General features: G+C 50.3%; 1 protein-coding gene across 1 annotated transcript; it reads left to right on the forward strand.

Moving 5' to 3' along the window:
- The first annotated feature begins 2,530 nt into the window (after positions 1-2,530).
- TMED3 (transmembrane p24 trafficking protein 3) lies at positions 2,531-12,343 on the forward strand. The gene is made up of 3 exons (XM_006189622.3): positions 2,531-2,908; positions 4,614-4,862; positions 11,474-12,343. The coding sequence occupies exons 1-3, from the start codon at positions 2,738-2,740 to the stop codon at positions 11,708-11,710; spliced, it is 657 nt and encodes a 218-aa protein (XP_006189684.1). The 5' UTR covers positions 2,531-2,737; the 3' UTR covers positions 11,711-12,343.
- Positions 12,344-14,136: the final 1,793 nt, after the last annotated feature.

The following is a 14,136-nucleotide window of genomic DNA, read 5'->3' on the forward strand; positions in this document are numbered from 1 at the left end:
AAAGTCTAATTTATCCTAAGTAGTGAATGTGGTCCATTCATAGCAATTAGCTTAGGTAAAACACTATGCCCATCGGAATAGCCTGTCCGTCGCACAAACGCGTAATAGCAGGCACACTGATGCCACTCACTACCTGCATCCATCAGTCTTGACCTTTCCATTGGCCTTTCTGTAGACAGTTATCAGACAGCACCTTGTTTCATCACTATTTGATGATGCATTAGTTGAATTAAACTGTTGCAAACTAGTATAACCATGGCAAAACTTCATTATGGTTAATGCATACATGGGCAATATTCTTCATGTTAACCAACTGCACAGGTATGCTTTTTAAAAAGCATATTTAGATTCAAACATGCTTTCTAGATCAGAGATTTTGGGGAGCCTAGAGTCACTACAGAAGTTAGCTGCAAACTGTAGTTTAAATAACCCATCTACTTAAGACTTCCTGAATGTTTATCAAAATATATTACAGAATGTGAGTCTAAACTTCAAAGTCTGGAATTTTGGTTTGATTTCTAGACATTCCAAAGCCTTTTGTTTGTTTGCTTAAGTTCATTGTTGATTCTCTTAGAGTTTCATCCAGTAAATGCAGGTTTTGTCTGACTTTTCTCCTTTGTGCGTGTTGGTACTTCAGATGTATTGTGTGTTGCTTGAACTGGTTCTCCAGTGTTATATCCTAGTCTCAAGCTGACAACGTGCTCAAGGATGTATCAAAATCCATGTACTGGAACTACTTATATATTTCTAATATGTCAATAAAAGATATATTGCAATCCTTCAGTAGTATTTCTCATTTTTCTTAGTGTAATCTCAATGATAAATATTACCTTTTCCTTAAGATGAGGTTGACATGACTGCCTGGTAAAATTGACCTGAGCAAACACCCAGTATTTTACGTACGTGTGATTTAAAAAATTAATTTTTAATTACACAGGTATTATATTTTCTCTCCTGGTTTAAAAAAAAAAAAGGCTAAGAATGAGAAGGTGCATTGCCGAACAGGGGCTGGGGTAAGTTCCTTTCCTCTGTTTTTGCTGCTCAGGTCCCCCCAGGGCTGCACCTGCCATCTGCTCTGCCATCTTCCACACAATAGGTGCTAAAACAATGCTGTTCTTTCATTAACCCAGCCCAAGCCAGGGATTCTTTTTTAGTTCATCCATTTCCATTGTCTTATATTCAGCTAACTGTTGATTATAAGTCTCCACATGCTCTGGCTTGAGCTACTGCCCTGAGCGCATGCAGGTGTCTTCTTGGAACTAAATGCAGGGTTTAACATTTAACCTGGTGAAATTTCTCTTCGTTGGTCTTAGTTTAGTACTCCCGCTGATCAAGGTAACCTTGGTCTTACATTTGTCATTTGTTTCTCCACTTGGTGCGTCTAGATTGGATGATTATTAGTTACATGCTTCCTACCAGTCACTAAAAAATAATGTTCACCAGGGCAGAGCCATGCAAAGAGCTTCAGGGCACACTACATACCTTGCCACGTCCGGTACATTATGCGTGCACGGTATTTCACAGCCGACAGACTGCTTTCACATACATTAGCACCTTAATTCGTGGTCAAATAGCCCAGTGACAGAACACGTCAGTCTCATCCACGTGGAGAACTATATGGGCAGTAAAATTCTTTGCTAAAATCAAGATACATCTCATTTAATGATGTTTTGAAAAAATTCTTTACTGCGCAGCAAGACCACAATCAGTGATTTTTCCTTTGTCTTGCCTGATCATAGTGAATATAAAACCCTATAGTAACGATTGCACAAAATATCTTCTTAGGTCAATGGTAACAGATTAAGACTGTAAATTAATTTATCTCCTTTCAACGCTTTTGAGAAGTCAAGGGGAAAAAAAAAATGATTGTTTCGTCCCAGAATAGTCTTCAACTTATCCTGACGACCAAAACATACCTGAAATTGCTGAGTGACAGACCTGGATTCACCTCTTCCCGAAGCCTTGTGTGAGCACACTCTTTTCCCCAAAGGGGATGTAATTACGGGGGTTTACTTACTTTCATTCTCCCCGCACCCCCGCACACTTTTTCACCTTGGGAAGGGGACGGAAATGAAGAAAGGGGTGTTTACTGCGTCCCCAGGGTTCGCACATCTTTTTTCACGTGGCCCGCCTAACTACGGTGCACAGTAGGCGCGGGCACACTCATTTCCAGGCAAGGGGACGATTCCCCGGAGAACTGAGACAAGTTACAGAGCCAGTCAGAAGCGGAGCCTGTACCTCGTAGAACCCCACGGGCTCCGTGTTGCTGCAGCTAGGGAGGGTGGGCTGGGTGGACCTAGGCTCAGCCCTGCGGTTCCCGGAGGGAGCAGAAGAGCTTCAGCAGGGGATGTCCGCAGGGCGCGCCTCTCAGGGGGCGCGCGCCAGGCGGGGGGGAGGGGGGTTGGCGGGGCGAGGGCGGGGCTCCGCTTCCCCTCCACGGAGATACCCCTGCAGAACGGGGAGGGGCGGGCGAAGGGGCGGTCCCCTTCCCCAGGCCAGCCCAGCCGGCGCGCAGGCGCAGGGGCGGAAGGGGCGTGGGGAGGCCGCGGCGCTCCAGGGCCTCGCGCCCCGGCCCACCCGGGAGCGCACGGCTGCGCACTGAGCGGTCGGCTGTCCCGGAAGCGCCGCGCTCGCGCCACGTCTGCCTCTGCAAGTTCTCCCAGGTCTCGCTGACACTGCGCCACCCGCGAGGGGCGCACGCCCGGGCCTCCGCCCGCGGGGCTGGATCGGGAGCATCATGGACAGCGCGACCCCGCGCTCCGCCTCCGCGCTGCTCCTGCTGCTGCTTCTCCTGCTCCGGGCTGAACGGTCGGGGGGCGCCGAGCTCACCTTCGAGCTGCCTGACAACGCCAAGCAGTGCTTCCACGAGGACGTGGAGCAGGGCGTGAAGTTCTCCCTGGATTACCAAGTAAGGCCATGGCTCCCGGTGTCGCCTCCTCTCTCTCCCCCCTCCAGGTCTCGCCTGGGCACTGGCGCGCCCCAGGTTGGAGTGGCTGGAGTTAGCCACAGAGGCTGCAGGGGCCGGGAATGACTGGGGACCAGTTGACTTCCCCGTGAGGAGGAACGTTTTGATCACTCAGAACCCACTCAAGACAGCCCCGACTAAGCAGGGAGGTAGCGCCGCAGGTGCGTGCCCAGGATGGGGATGCCCCGGGGGCGGGTCCTGCATCCTCGGGAGATGGCCAGAATAACTTCCTGCAGGCCCCTTGACTTTAAGGAATGAGATCTATGATTAGCTGGACCCAGGCTCTCTGTCCCAAGTTTCTTGGACTGCTTTGTCCCCTCCTGTACTGAAAAAATGGTGGCAAGAGGAAAAGGGTTTGTGGTTTTATTTTTCCCTCCAGCGTTTGAAGTCATAGCTGGGGTGAGCGCGGAAGTGATGAAAATGGGTGCTTTGGAAAGGAGGTCTCAGCACAGACTTAGAGCTCTGGCAGTGTTTACAAGGAGTGATGTGGCTGCAAGACTTGGCTGCTGCCATATGGCTCAGAACAGCTCCCAGCTCCAGCACTCCTGGCTCCTTTGAGAGATCTCATGGCTCACAGTTCAGGGGAGCAGGTCTTGAGTAAGAAATCTGCCTTTCAGGTTTAGTGAGCAGATCTAGGTTTGGGGGGCTGAGTAGGGATTATACCCAGACAGGCTTCTGCTGGTGGACACATACTGGCAAGCATTTACAGAGATGAGGAAAGACAGACAGCAGGCTGGCAGGCCATTTGATGGTCCTTTTCTGACCAAAGCTCCTAAAAGAGGCTTGTGCTTGGGGACAGCATCATGTATGATGGCCTCTGAGTCGTTCTTCTAGCCACTGTCAGATCTCTGTGGACAGTGTGCAAATTGCGGCTGGGTTAACAGGGGTAACCTAGGTATGGTCACCAAAAATTGATCATTATGAGGCTGGAGGGGGCCTGAGAGGTCATCTGGTCACTGCTGGGTCAGGATTCCCTGTTAAGGAGTATTCAGCCTAAGTTAAACACCTCCAACATTAGGAAGCTCACTAATCACAAAGCAATTTTTTCCATCTGGACAAAAGGAAATTTAAAATTTGGAAGCAAATGGACTGTTGACTGTGTTCCCTGATGGATGTCGGTTATAGTGATTGACTGCCTGTGTGATTTTGCCCTTTGGAGGTTTTTCTCCTTCCTGTGTTTACAGAGAAAGTTTGAGCTAGTGATTCCTGGGAGCTCTCCCACCTCTGATAGTCACTGATTCTGTGAATGCTTCAGCTGTATTTGCCTTCCCGTTGCATTCCATCGGCAATAATATGAATATTTAACAGACGCGTTCAACAATTTGCGTAACCTCGGACCCTCGGTTTCCTCTTCTGTGAAATGGGGAGGATTAGGCTCTTTGTACTCTTTCAGAGCAAAACCTTTGGACTCAGACAGACATGAATTCAGGTCTGTCATTTTCAAGCTGTGTGATCACGGCCACTTTACCTCTCTCAGCCTCAGTTTCATCCTCTGTAAAATGGGGCATGTCATAGTACCTGCTTTAAAAGGTTATGAAGATTAAATGAAAAAAATGTGATGTCTAATCACAGGGTCTGGCTGGTGTTTGGTAAGTGGTGATTGCTCCTCTATTAACATTGGACTGTGGGTGTCTTTTGTGGTTGTCAGGTCATCACTGGAGGCCACTACGATGTTGACTGCTATGTGGAGGACCCCCTGGGGAACACCATCTACAGGGAAACCAAGAAGCAGTATGACAGCTTCACGCACCGGGCTGAGGTCAAGGGCGTTTATCAGTTTTGCTTCAGTAATGAGTTTTCCACCTTCTCTCACAAGACCGTCTACTTTGACTTTCAAGTGGGCGATGAGGCCCCCATTCTCCCAGACATGGGGAATAGGGTCACAGCTCTCACCCAGGTGAGTGGACATTTACAACCCTAGGCTGAGCCCCGCAACCTGCTCCTCCTCTTCTGTCCCCCTCTTGGCTGATCAGCTCCCAGTCTGAAGTCTCAGTGTTGGCTCTGCCCCTCGCTTCACATCCAGTCCTAAGGACAGCATGTTCCCCTTCCCCTCTTCCTGTCTGTTCTTTAACTGGACCCCTCAGTACTCTCCTCTGGTATTCCTGTGTTGCCATTCAGTCTTTGACAGCACTGCTTTCAAAGTACACATAGCATGTGCCTCTCTCTGCTCATATGACATATCTACATCAGAAAGACCAAAGTCCTAGTTTGTATGTGTTAGTTAAGGGAACACAAGCTGCTATAACAAGCCCCAAATACCAATGGTTTAACACAGTGGAAGTTTTTTTTTTTTTCTTATTCAAATAATAATGTAGTGAGTTGGGGTAGGGGTGGAGGGCTTTCCTCCATGGAGTTACTCGGGAAGCCAGGCTCCTTTCTTGTCATCTTTCTGCTGTCCCTTAGGGCTTCAGAGTCCTCTGACTCTAGCCACTAAAAGAAGGAGGAAATGAAAAAGCCCCACCTGCGTCTTAAAAGCCAGAAGTAACACCATCACCCCCACTCATATCTCACTGTTGAGAAAGACTCATGTGGACAGTCTGGATGAAAAGAGGGCTGGCAGATACAGTCCTGTTGGGCAGTCGACTCTTTGCAACAACTCCACACTCTGGAAGAGAAACGGTGATATTTTGGGGGACAGATAGTCACCTCTGTCACCCATGGCTCTCATGCTTAACTATAATCCAGTCCTAGCCTCCTCCATCAGTCTTCCCTCCCTCCCACATGCAGGCTCTGAGGCTAGGGACTCTGTATTACTTACCCCCGTGTCTCCAGCACCCCAGTGCATGGGGTGTGGCACAGAATAGCAGCTCACCAAATATTTGTCAGATGACTGAGTGGCAGGGCCCAGGGACACCCGCAACACAGGGATGACCGTGCATGGCTGCACCTGTTCAAGGACCAAAGCCAGAGCATCTGAATCTCCAGAGAGGCCAGAGTACCTTCTAGGCTGCCCTCCAAGGTGACCACATACCCCATTCCCCTATGGCTTTGACCATGGGTTTGTTCCCTAGGCAGTTGGGGTTAGTGGCTCACTGCCCAGTCAGTAAGCACTCTCTGCACATGGCTATTTAAATTTAAATTACTTGAGATTAAGTTAAAAATTCACTTGCTTATTTGCTCTATGGCAACATTTCTAGTGCTCAGTAGTCACAAAAGTGGCTAGAGGCCATGCGTGGAGAGCTCCTTGGGACAACACTGGGTTTGAACTTGGCAACGTGACTGCCGACAGAAGGTCCGGCCCAGGGTGTGTACTGTGTGTAAGATCTTTCACAACCTATCCTCTCGAGAGCTCTGTTGGTCACTGATGAAACAGCTTCCGCCTTGAAGATTGTGTAAGTCTCCAGAAGCTGAGCTGAAGGACTTCCATCTCTTGCCAGTGGAAAAGGAATTGGTGGAGAAGAGGCTTAATGGATTCATGCAAGAGAGACGTTCTTTCCAGGAGCCTTAGAATTGGAGTTTGGTTTTGTTGCAGGAAGAGGGATTGCGCCTCCCTCTTCTTTGTCTGGGAGCCTCGTCCTTCCGCCCAGCCTCAGCAGAGCTGTTCCCTTCAACCGCTGTCCCTCTGGCCCCTCTGCCCGAACGGGCCGGGTTGTGTCTGCGTCTGCCTCCGGGAGCACTGGCTCGCCTGCGGGGGGCGCTCAGTCTGCACGCCGTGCTGGGGTGGTGCGGCTTCAGGGAAGTTGGACGGCGCCGTCCCAGCCGCCAGGAGCCCTGCGTGGAGGGTGACCCTGTAACCCACGTAGCCACGGGACAGTGTGATCAGGGCAGCGATTTAAGGGCGCGGGCGCTCCGGGGAGGGACCCGCTGACTCTTCCAGGAGGCTCAGGGAAGTCTTCACAGGGAGAGTTCTGGCTGAAAAGTGACAGTGTGGGCGGTCACCCAGGAGGGTGTCCGGCGCTGAGGAGGGAGGGCCGCCCAAGCCGAGAACAGCAGGTGCAGGTGTTCACGGTATAGCTTGCACTTTCCTCGCCGGCCCTTGTCTTGTTTCCCTCGGCTCGATCCCCTTGCTGCCTCAGCTGTCATCTCTTCCCCTGAGACTTGGTCCAGCCCCGTGCTGGGCCAGAGACCGTGTTTTCTGGCACCAGTATCAGTACTAGGGTTGAAAGAACAGGACAGAGTGGCCAAGGCCCAGGCCAGGGCTTCAGGCCAGAGAGACTTGTCTTTGGCCTGAGTTCCAGCGTGACCAGGCTCCTACCAGAGGATGTGGGCTGAGCCTGCTACTCAGGGAGCCCAAACTGAGAGGCTTCCTGAGAATCTGGGCAGATCACAGCCTAGGCTGAAGGTTCCTGACAGAGGTCAAAGGCCCGGGGCTGCCTCGGTAGTGGTTGAGGGAAGATTAAGGGTCATCTCATGCATCCCTGCCTTTGAGTTCTTGAAGAATTTAAACAACCAAGAACTCCTATCAGTGAAGGCCCTTATGACGTGAGGCTAAAGGAATTTGCTGGTGGTCACACGATGAAGACCTGGGCATCAGCAGGTGGTAGAGGCGGGATGGGATGTTGGCGTGGGATGGAGGAAAGGGATGGTCCTGGGAGGCGGACTGGTCAGGGTGTCTCCAGAGACCAACTGTCATGATGGAGCAGTGCCCAGAATCCCTGTGAGGTTCCAGGACGCCAGAAACCAGCCAGGGCTGGAGGTTTTGGCAAGGCTGAATGAAGGTTGCACTCTGGGGAGGTGGGGACCTGGGCAAACAGGGCTCTTAGGAGCAGCAGGGATTCTGCTGGCTTCCCTCAAGGCAGGAAGCAGGCTGGCCGGGTTACCTAACTGACATTTTGTGATAACAAGCTGAAGAGGTGCCTTAGCCTGATGCCAACGGCAGATCCCAGTCAGTGGCTGGGGAATTAGCATGTTTTTGTGCTAGGGGATGCTTCCAGGTGTCTGTGGATCTGGGGATGTGTTGTGCTGGCGTCTCCGGTGGGGTCTATGCCAGGCTCTAAAGGTGTCTCCTGGCTTTAGATGCTAGGAAAGCTGCAGAGTCCCAGCTGTTGCTCTGGTACCCTCTGGGAACCGGCCTCCTTCCCTGCCGCTGATCTGATCCGAAGCTGTTCCTTTAAAGGCCTCAGGCCCTCTTCATAGAATCACAGTGCTGGTCTCTGGCCGGTGACATCGGATCTAAGCCTTTAAAGTGATGCCTTACGTAGCCTATCTGGTGTACTCTCTGCCTGGGGCGCCTGTATGTGTGATATCTGTGTCCTCCTTCGTTTCTCTTCCTCTCCCCCTCCTCCTCCTCTAGTGATTCTGGACCCTGGGAGAAGGCTGCAGGTATCAGCCTATACTGCTGAATGCCCAGTCTTGGGCCCAGGGGTCCAAGGAGCTTCCAATTCAAGTGAATATAATTAAGTTTCTGAATGCTCTTGTGATGGAAATAAACACGGAAAATGGAATTCTAGCCTGGAAAACCAGTGAGCCCTTCCCTAGTGTTTAAAAACAAAGCCTCTGTGTATTTATACATACTAACCGTGTGTATATATGCATGTGTGCACGTATGCATATGTGTGTGTGTGTCTACACGTACATATGTGCATCTCTGTTCATCCCATTAACTTCAGGAACAATCTGCGTGTTACCAAGTCCTCTAGGTCTCTCCCGGCTCCACCCTTCTCCCCCTACTTGGCGACCTCCTCAATTGAGGCCCTCGTCTTTTCCTTGCCCGCAGATTGCAGCAGCCAAAGTGGTTTCCCTGCCTCCCATCTCCCCCTGCATCGTGGCTTCTCTTCAAGTGGGATCCTGGTCTTGCCATTCTTTTGCTCACAGGGCTGATTGTTAAAAGTCTTGACTCTCAAGGCCTTTGCTGTGAGCCTCTACCTACCCACGACTTCCTCCCCACACAGCCCCGGCCCTGGGCAGGGCCCTGCAGGTGCTCCTTACCGGGCTTTTCTCACCTGCCTGCCCCTCATCCTCCGCCAGGTGACGTGCTGTCCATCTGTCAGGGTTCAGTTTTCCACTTCCTATGTCAGGTAGCCCTCCACCTCCCCTGACAGGATTAGCAGCTTTCTCCTCCCAGCTTCCCCATAACTCTGCTCTCCTGTCTCTTGCTGGCTCTTGTCACAATCCATCACATTGATCCCTTTCTATAAATTGTGACCTTTTTGAGACCCAGGACTGTGCCTGACTCTGATTGATCTCTCAGTTTCCTGGGCCCAGCATCATGTCTGGAAGATAAATAGGCATTTAATAAATAGACATTTGAAAGAATGAATCAGTGGGAGTTTGGGCTATAGAAGAAAGCCCCGCATGATTTGGAATCCCTGTATTCTCATTTTCACGGGTATCTCTCTTGAGTTCCCCAGCCCTACCTTCAGTAACTGTGGTCTTGCAGGAACCACCAGGGTGATCTAGAGAACTAGTTTGACTTACCAAGTCCTCCTGTGTCGTGGTCATAGGTAGTGACTGGAAGGGGGCTCTAGGGAAGCTTCTAGAAATGTCATACCTTGATTCAACTTCGGTACAAGTTGGCACTTAAAAGTCCCTTTGGAATCAACTTCTTGATGTCAGGAGCCCTTCTCAGGATCATTTGTCCTTCTCTCAACATCAGACATTTATAGGTACAGGCATTCCTTGTTTTCCTGTGCTTCACAGGTGCTGCTTTTTTTTTTTTTTAAACAAATGGAAGGTTTGTGGCTGTGATGATGGTTAGCATTTTTTAGCAATAAAGTGTTTTTTAATTAAGATATGTGCATTTTTTTTTAGACACAATGCTGTTGCACACTTAACACGCTACAGAATCGTGTAAACATAACTTTGATACGCACTGGGAAACGAAAAAATTCATGTGACTCGCTTCATTGTTGTATTTGTTTTACTGCAGTGGTGTGGAACAGAATTTGCAATGTCTCCGAGGTATGCCTGTGCAACCTACCCACCAAACGTGGGGAGTGTGAAGACCCCGGGCTGGCTAACCCCACTTGCAAGAGGAGACTGCAGTATAATGGCCCAAACAGTGGGTGTGCAGGGCGCCACTGAGGAAGCAGTTTCAAAGTTCCCCTTGAGGGGATAATTGAAACAGACAGGCTTGTTCTTTACTGTGGATTCTGCCCCTTGAACTGGTGCCCAGTCGAGCTCCACTAACTCCACCTGATGCACAGTAACCGTGTCAGTTTTCCCTCCATGTGACATTTCGCCACCTCTTACCCGCAGATCAGAATGAGGAGTCAGCCAGTATGTGCAGAGGAAGCCCACGCCCCTGGAGGTAGACCAGTGGTCAGACAGAAGATGCTGCCTTGTCAACAGAAAGGCTGAAGGGCAGCTTGTCTGTCCTCCTGTAGTCTAGCTTAGCGCCTAGAATAGCCCGGAATAAAGACTATCTAATGGGGCAGGTAAGGAGAACACACTTTCTCGGTCAGAGTCCCCCATTTGCCTTCAGTCTGTGAGAGAAATGAGGGGTGTCGGGGGCAGTGACGGCAGTTACACTGGTTCAGTCCTTTTTGGCGCCTTGCGCCGCGCTTTGTCGACGGCCACCTTTGGAGTTCGGGGGCTGAAGCAGATGTCTGCTGGATGCTGTATGAACTTCTCTAGCCCGAGAACTCACTGTTGGGTTAGAAGTTTCTAGGTTTTGGATAAAATGATGTTTTAGAGATGGCCTGTGAGTAAGAGCTCATGTTTCTTCACAGACATGATGTATTTTGTTTTCTGTTGCTGAGTCAGTAATGACTATGAACCTGACGGCTGCAAACGACACCCACCTATCATCTCCCAGTCCTGTGGGCTCTGAGCCTGGGCAGGCTCGGCTGGGTCCCCTGCTCAGGGTCTCAAGGCTGAAATCAAGGTGCCGGTGGGCGGGCTTCTCATCTGGAGGCTCCAGGGAGGAACATGAGTGCTTTGACACTCATTCAGGTGGTTGGTGGAATTTAGTTCCTTGTGGCTGTAGGACCGAGTTCACTATTTCCTCGTTGGCTGTTGAGCTCTCAGGTCCTGGAGGCCTTTTCTGGTCCTTGCACGTGACCTTCTGTATCTTCAGAGCCAGCAGTGGTGCACTGAATTCTTCTCAGGCATCCCGCCTCTCTGACCTTTCCTTTAGCTGACCAGCTGGGGAAAGCTCTCTGCTCTGAAGGGCTCCTGTGATTTGGTCAGGCCCACTGGACAGTCTCCCTGTCTTAAGGTCAACTGTACCATATAACAGTCCCGGAAGTGACAGCTCATCATATTTGCAGGTTCCTGGGATTAGGGCAGGGAATCTGGGGGTAATGATCCTGGCCTATCAGAGATGTGGTATTAAATAAGAGAAAACAGGGCACTGGTGGGAAGCATAGGCTCGGGACTTAGATAGTTGAGTTTAAATCTTGACTCTGCTGTCTCCTAACTGTGTGGCTCTGAGCAAGTTACTTAACCTCTCTGAGCCTCAACTAGACTTGTTTGGAAGGTTCAGTAGAACTACGTCAAACCCTTAGCGCAGACACAGCCAGCATTCAGTAGAATTACCAAGGATGTTGACGACAACGCATGCTGTGTGCTGGATTCCGTTCTTCTTTTCTGGGGGTTCGCAGTGACTGCTTTTCTCTCCCTGTGCAGATGGAATCTGCCTGTGTGACCATCCATGAGGCTCTGAAGACGGTGATTGACTCCCAGACACATTACCGGCTCCGGGAGGCCCAGGACCGGGCCCGGGCCGAAGACCTGAATAGCCGAGTCTCTTACTGGTCTGTCGGTGAGACGATTGCCCTGTTCGTGGTCAGCGTCAGCCAGGTGCTGCTGCTGAAAAGCTTCTTCACAGAGAAACGGCCCGTCAGCAGGGCGGTCCACTCCTAGTGGGGCGCTCTGCTCCCGGCCCCTCACTCCCCAGGATGGAGCAGCTCCTCGAGGTCACAGGCTCCTGGGGGCTGGTGGGCACAGCCCAGGGTAGGGGCAGAGCTGCCTGGAGGAGCGTGGGGTGACGTGCCCTCACCTGCACTCTATTCAGATGCCTGGTCCTCGTCCGGCAGCCTCAGCTCCTAGAACGCCATGCTTGGAGGCATCCGGCTGCCTTATGTGTGTAACGCTGAGCGAAGAAGGAAGGGATCCCCAGGCTGGGGACTGGCCACTGTGGGAGGCAGGCAGGCGGCCATCCAGTGGCCTGGCTGGTAGGAGGAGCCCCACGTGCCCAGGCCTCCAGGCGGCAGCTCAGGGCTTTCTCTCTGCTCCGTGACACATGGCCCACTTGGCTTGTGTGTGTCCTAACCCGGGTGGGGAAGACAGGGCCCTCCGTCTGGCCTCTCCTCCCACGGAGCTCTGTACCTGTGGAAACGAGGCCCTGAAGTGGCTTTGCAGGGGTCCCCACCCCAGGCGGGCCATGGGATCAGCCCTGCAGGCAGGAACAACATGGTGGCTGGGTGCCTTGGGTGGCTGCGTATCTCCTGGGAGGCAGGACTCTGGCTAATAAAAACCGCGTGTGAGCACCACGGAGACTTGTGCCTTTCTTTTCTTTGCCCTAACGGAGCTCGCAGCTTAATGGGGAGTGTTGGTGCGCATATAAAAAGTTACAGCGCAGTAGAGCAAGTGATGCCCCAGAGACATTTGCGGAAGGGGGAGTAAATTACTGTCCTCTCAGTTGAATGAAAACAGTGAAAAAGGGAGTTGGTAATTTTGTGGTCTCAGGCTCCAGAGATTACTGTCAACAACTGAGTCATTTAATCCAAACAGAGGGACTAAGACCAGAAAAAGAAAAGACTGAGCAATGATGAGTGGCTGCCCCAAGTGCCATTTCCACAGCAGCCACAGTAGTCTCTTTAAAACTTAAGTGAGACCCTGTCACTCCTGGTCAAAACCTTCCCGAGGCTCCACACAGCGTTCACGGTTCAGGATGAAGTCCTCACCATGGACCACAAAGTCCTGCACCATCTGGTGCCCCAGCCTCTGGCCCTGTGAGTCCTACCACCCCCGCCTTCTCCCTTGACTCACTCCACCCATGCCCTCCTGGTCTTGCTGTTCCTAATCACACCAGGCCATGCTTATGCCTCAGGGCCTTTGCACAGGTTGTTCCCTCTGTTAGAACACTCTCGCCCTGAGACCTGCGTGACCTGCTCCATCGTTTCCTCTTGACCAGTGTCACATTATCAGTGAGATAACCACTATTCTCATCTGCCCTGGCCCTCCGTGTCTCTGTCTCAGCTTTACTTCTGTGTCATTTATCACCATTGACAGATTGTGTTGCTTGTCTGTTTATTGTCTTGCTCATCTCATTAAGGTGTAAACTCCAGGAAGGTAGGGACTTTGTTTACTGCTGTATCCCTAATGTAGAGAATAATGCCTGATACATACTAAGGTCTAAATATATGTTAGTTACTAGACGAACAGCCTTGCCCATCAGTAAGAAATTAATGCCTATGGATCAAGTGTCTGTACAGTAGGTGTTGAGGGAAGATATGATACCTACCCTGAAAAAATCTATCAAGAAATCTGAAATCCTGAGCTATCTGGCAAGTGTTAATAAAGCACTGTAGGACACAAAATAATCCCACTAGAAAGCAACTCCATAAGCCTTACTTCACTTGTTTGAAAGATAAACCCTGCTTACCTGTTCATATGGTATTTTTTCTCTCTGAAAATTAAGTACCAAGTGTCTACAAAAGATGATTTAGGAAATATGTGTGGAGTATGGTTAAAAACAACACAGCACATCCTTAGGTACCGCTCTCTGGGTTAAGCAACAGAGCGTGACTGTTGCCTCTTAGAAGCCCCCTGTCTGCTCTTCACAAACATCTTCTCCCCTGACCCCCCACCTCCGCCGACCAAGAGAACCACCAACCTGGACTGAGAGTTTAGCAAGTGCTGAGAAGTTGTTCAGAGAATTGAGGGATGTTGCTCTGCTGAAGCTCCTCCCGTCATCTGCTTTCTTACGGGAATGATGTTCTGGGCTTACAGCCTTGAAAAAACAAACAATAAAAGAATTGCTGGTGACTCCTATTTGATTTACATACTCCTGTAATCATTCATCCATAAATGTGTGATCTGATTGGGGAGGGGGTAAAGCCCTGCCCCATTCATTGAATTAGGAGATAATGTTCACAGTGAAGTTTATTTTTCATGTTTACTATTTATCAAATGTTTATATTTATGATCAGTTATATGCTAATAACAATTGTAATAACTCCCCAGTCCAGGAGAAATGCTTAACACTCAGAGCTTTTACACTTACAGGACATGAAACAAGTTTTAAAATTTCGATGTATAATCACTTTTTTTTTTATAAAGAAATA

Source organism: Camelus ferus, chromosome 27, assembly GCF_009834535.1.
Source record: "Camelus ferus isolate YT-003-E chromosome 27, BCGSAC_Cfer_1.0, whole genome shotgun sequence".
NCBI classification, from domain to species: domain Eukaryota; kingdom Metazoa; phylum Chordata; class Mammalia; order Artiodactyla; family Camelidae; genus Camelus; species Camelus ferus.

What these genes read in the sequence shown, in the direction of transcription:
- TMED3 (XM_006189622.3), top strand. Translation starts at nt 2,738, where the DNA reads ATGGACAGCGCGACCCCGCGCTCCGCCTCCGCGCTGCTCCTGCTGCTG. An exon ending in AGTTCTCCCTGGATTACCAA is followed by an intron (nt 2,909 to 4,613) that starts GTAAGGCCATGG and finishes TGTGGTTGTCAG; the next exon opens with GTCATCACTGGAGGCCACTA. An exon ending in GGGTCACAGCTCTCACCCAG is followed by an intron (nt 4,863 to 11,473) that starts GTGAGTGGACAT and finishes CTCCCTGTGCAG; the next exon opens with ATGGAATCTGCCTGTGTGAC.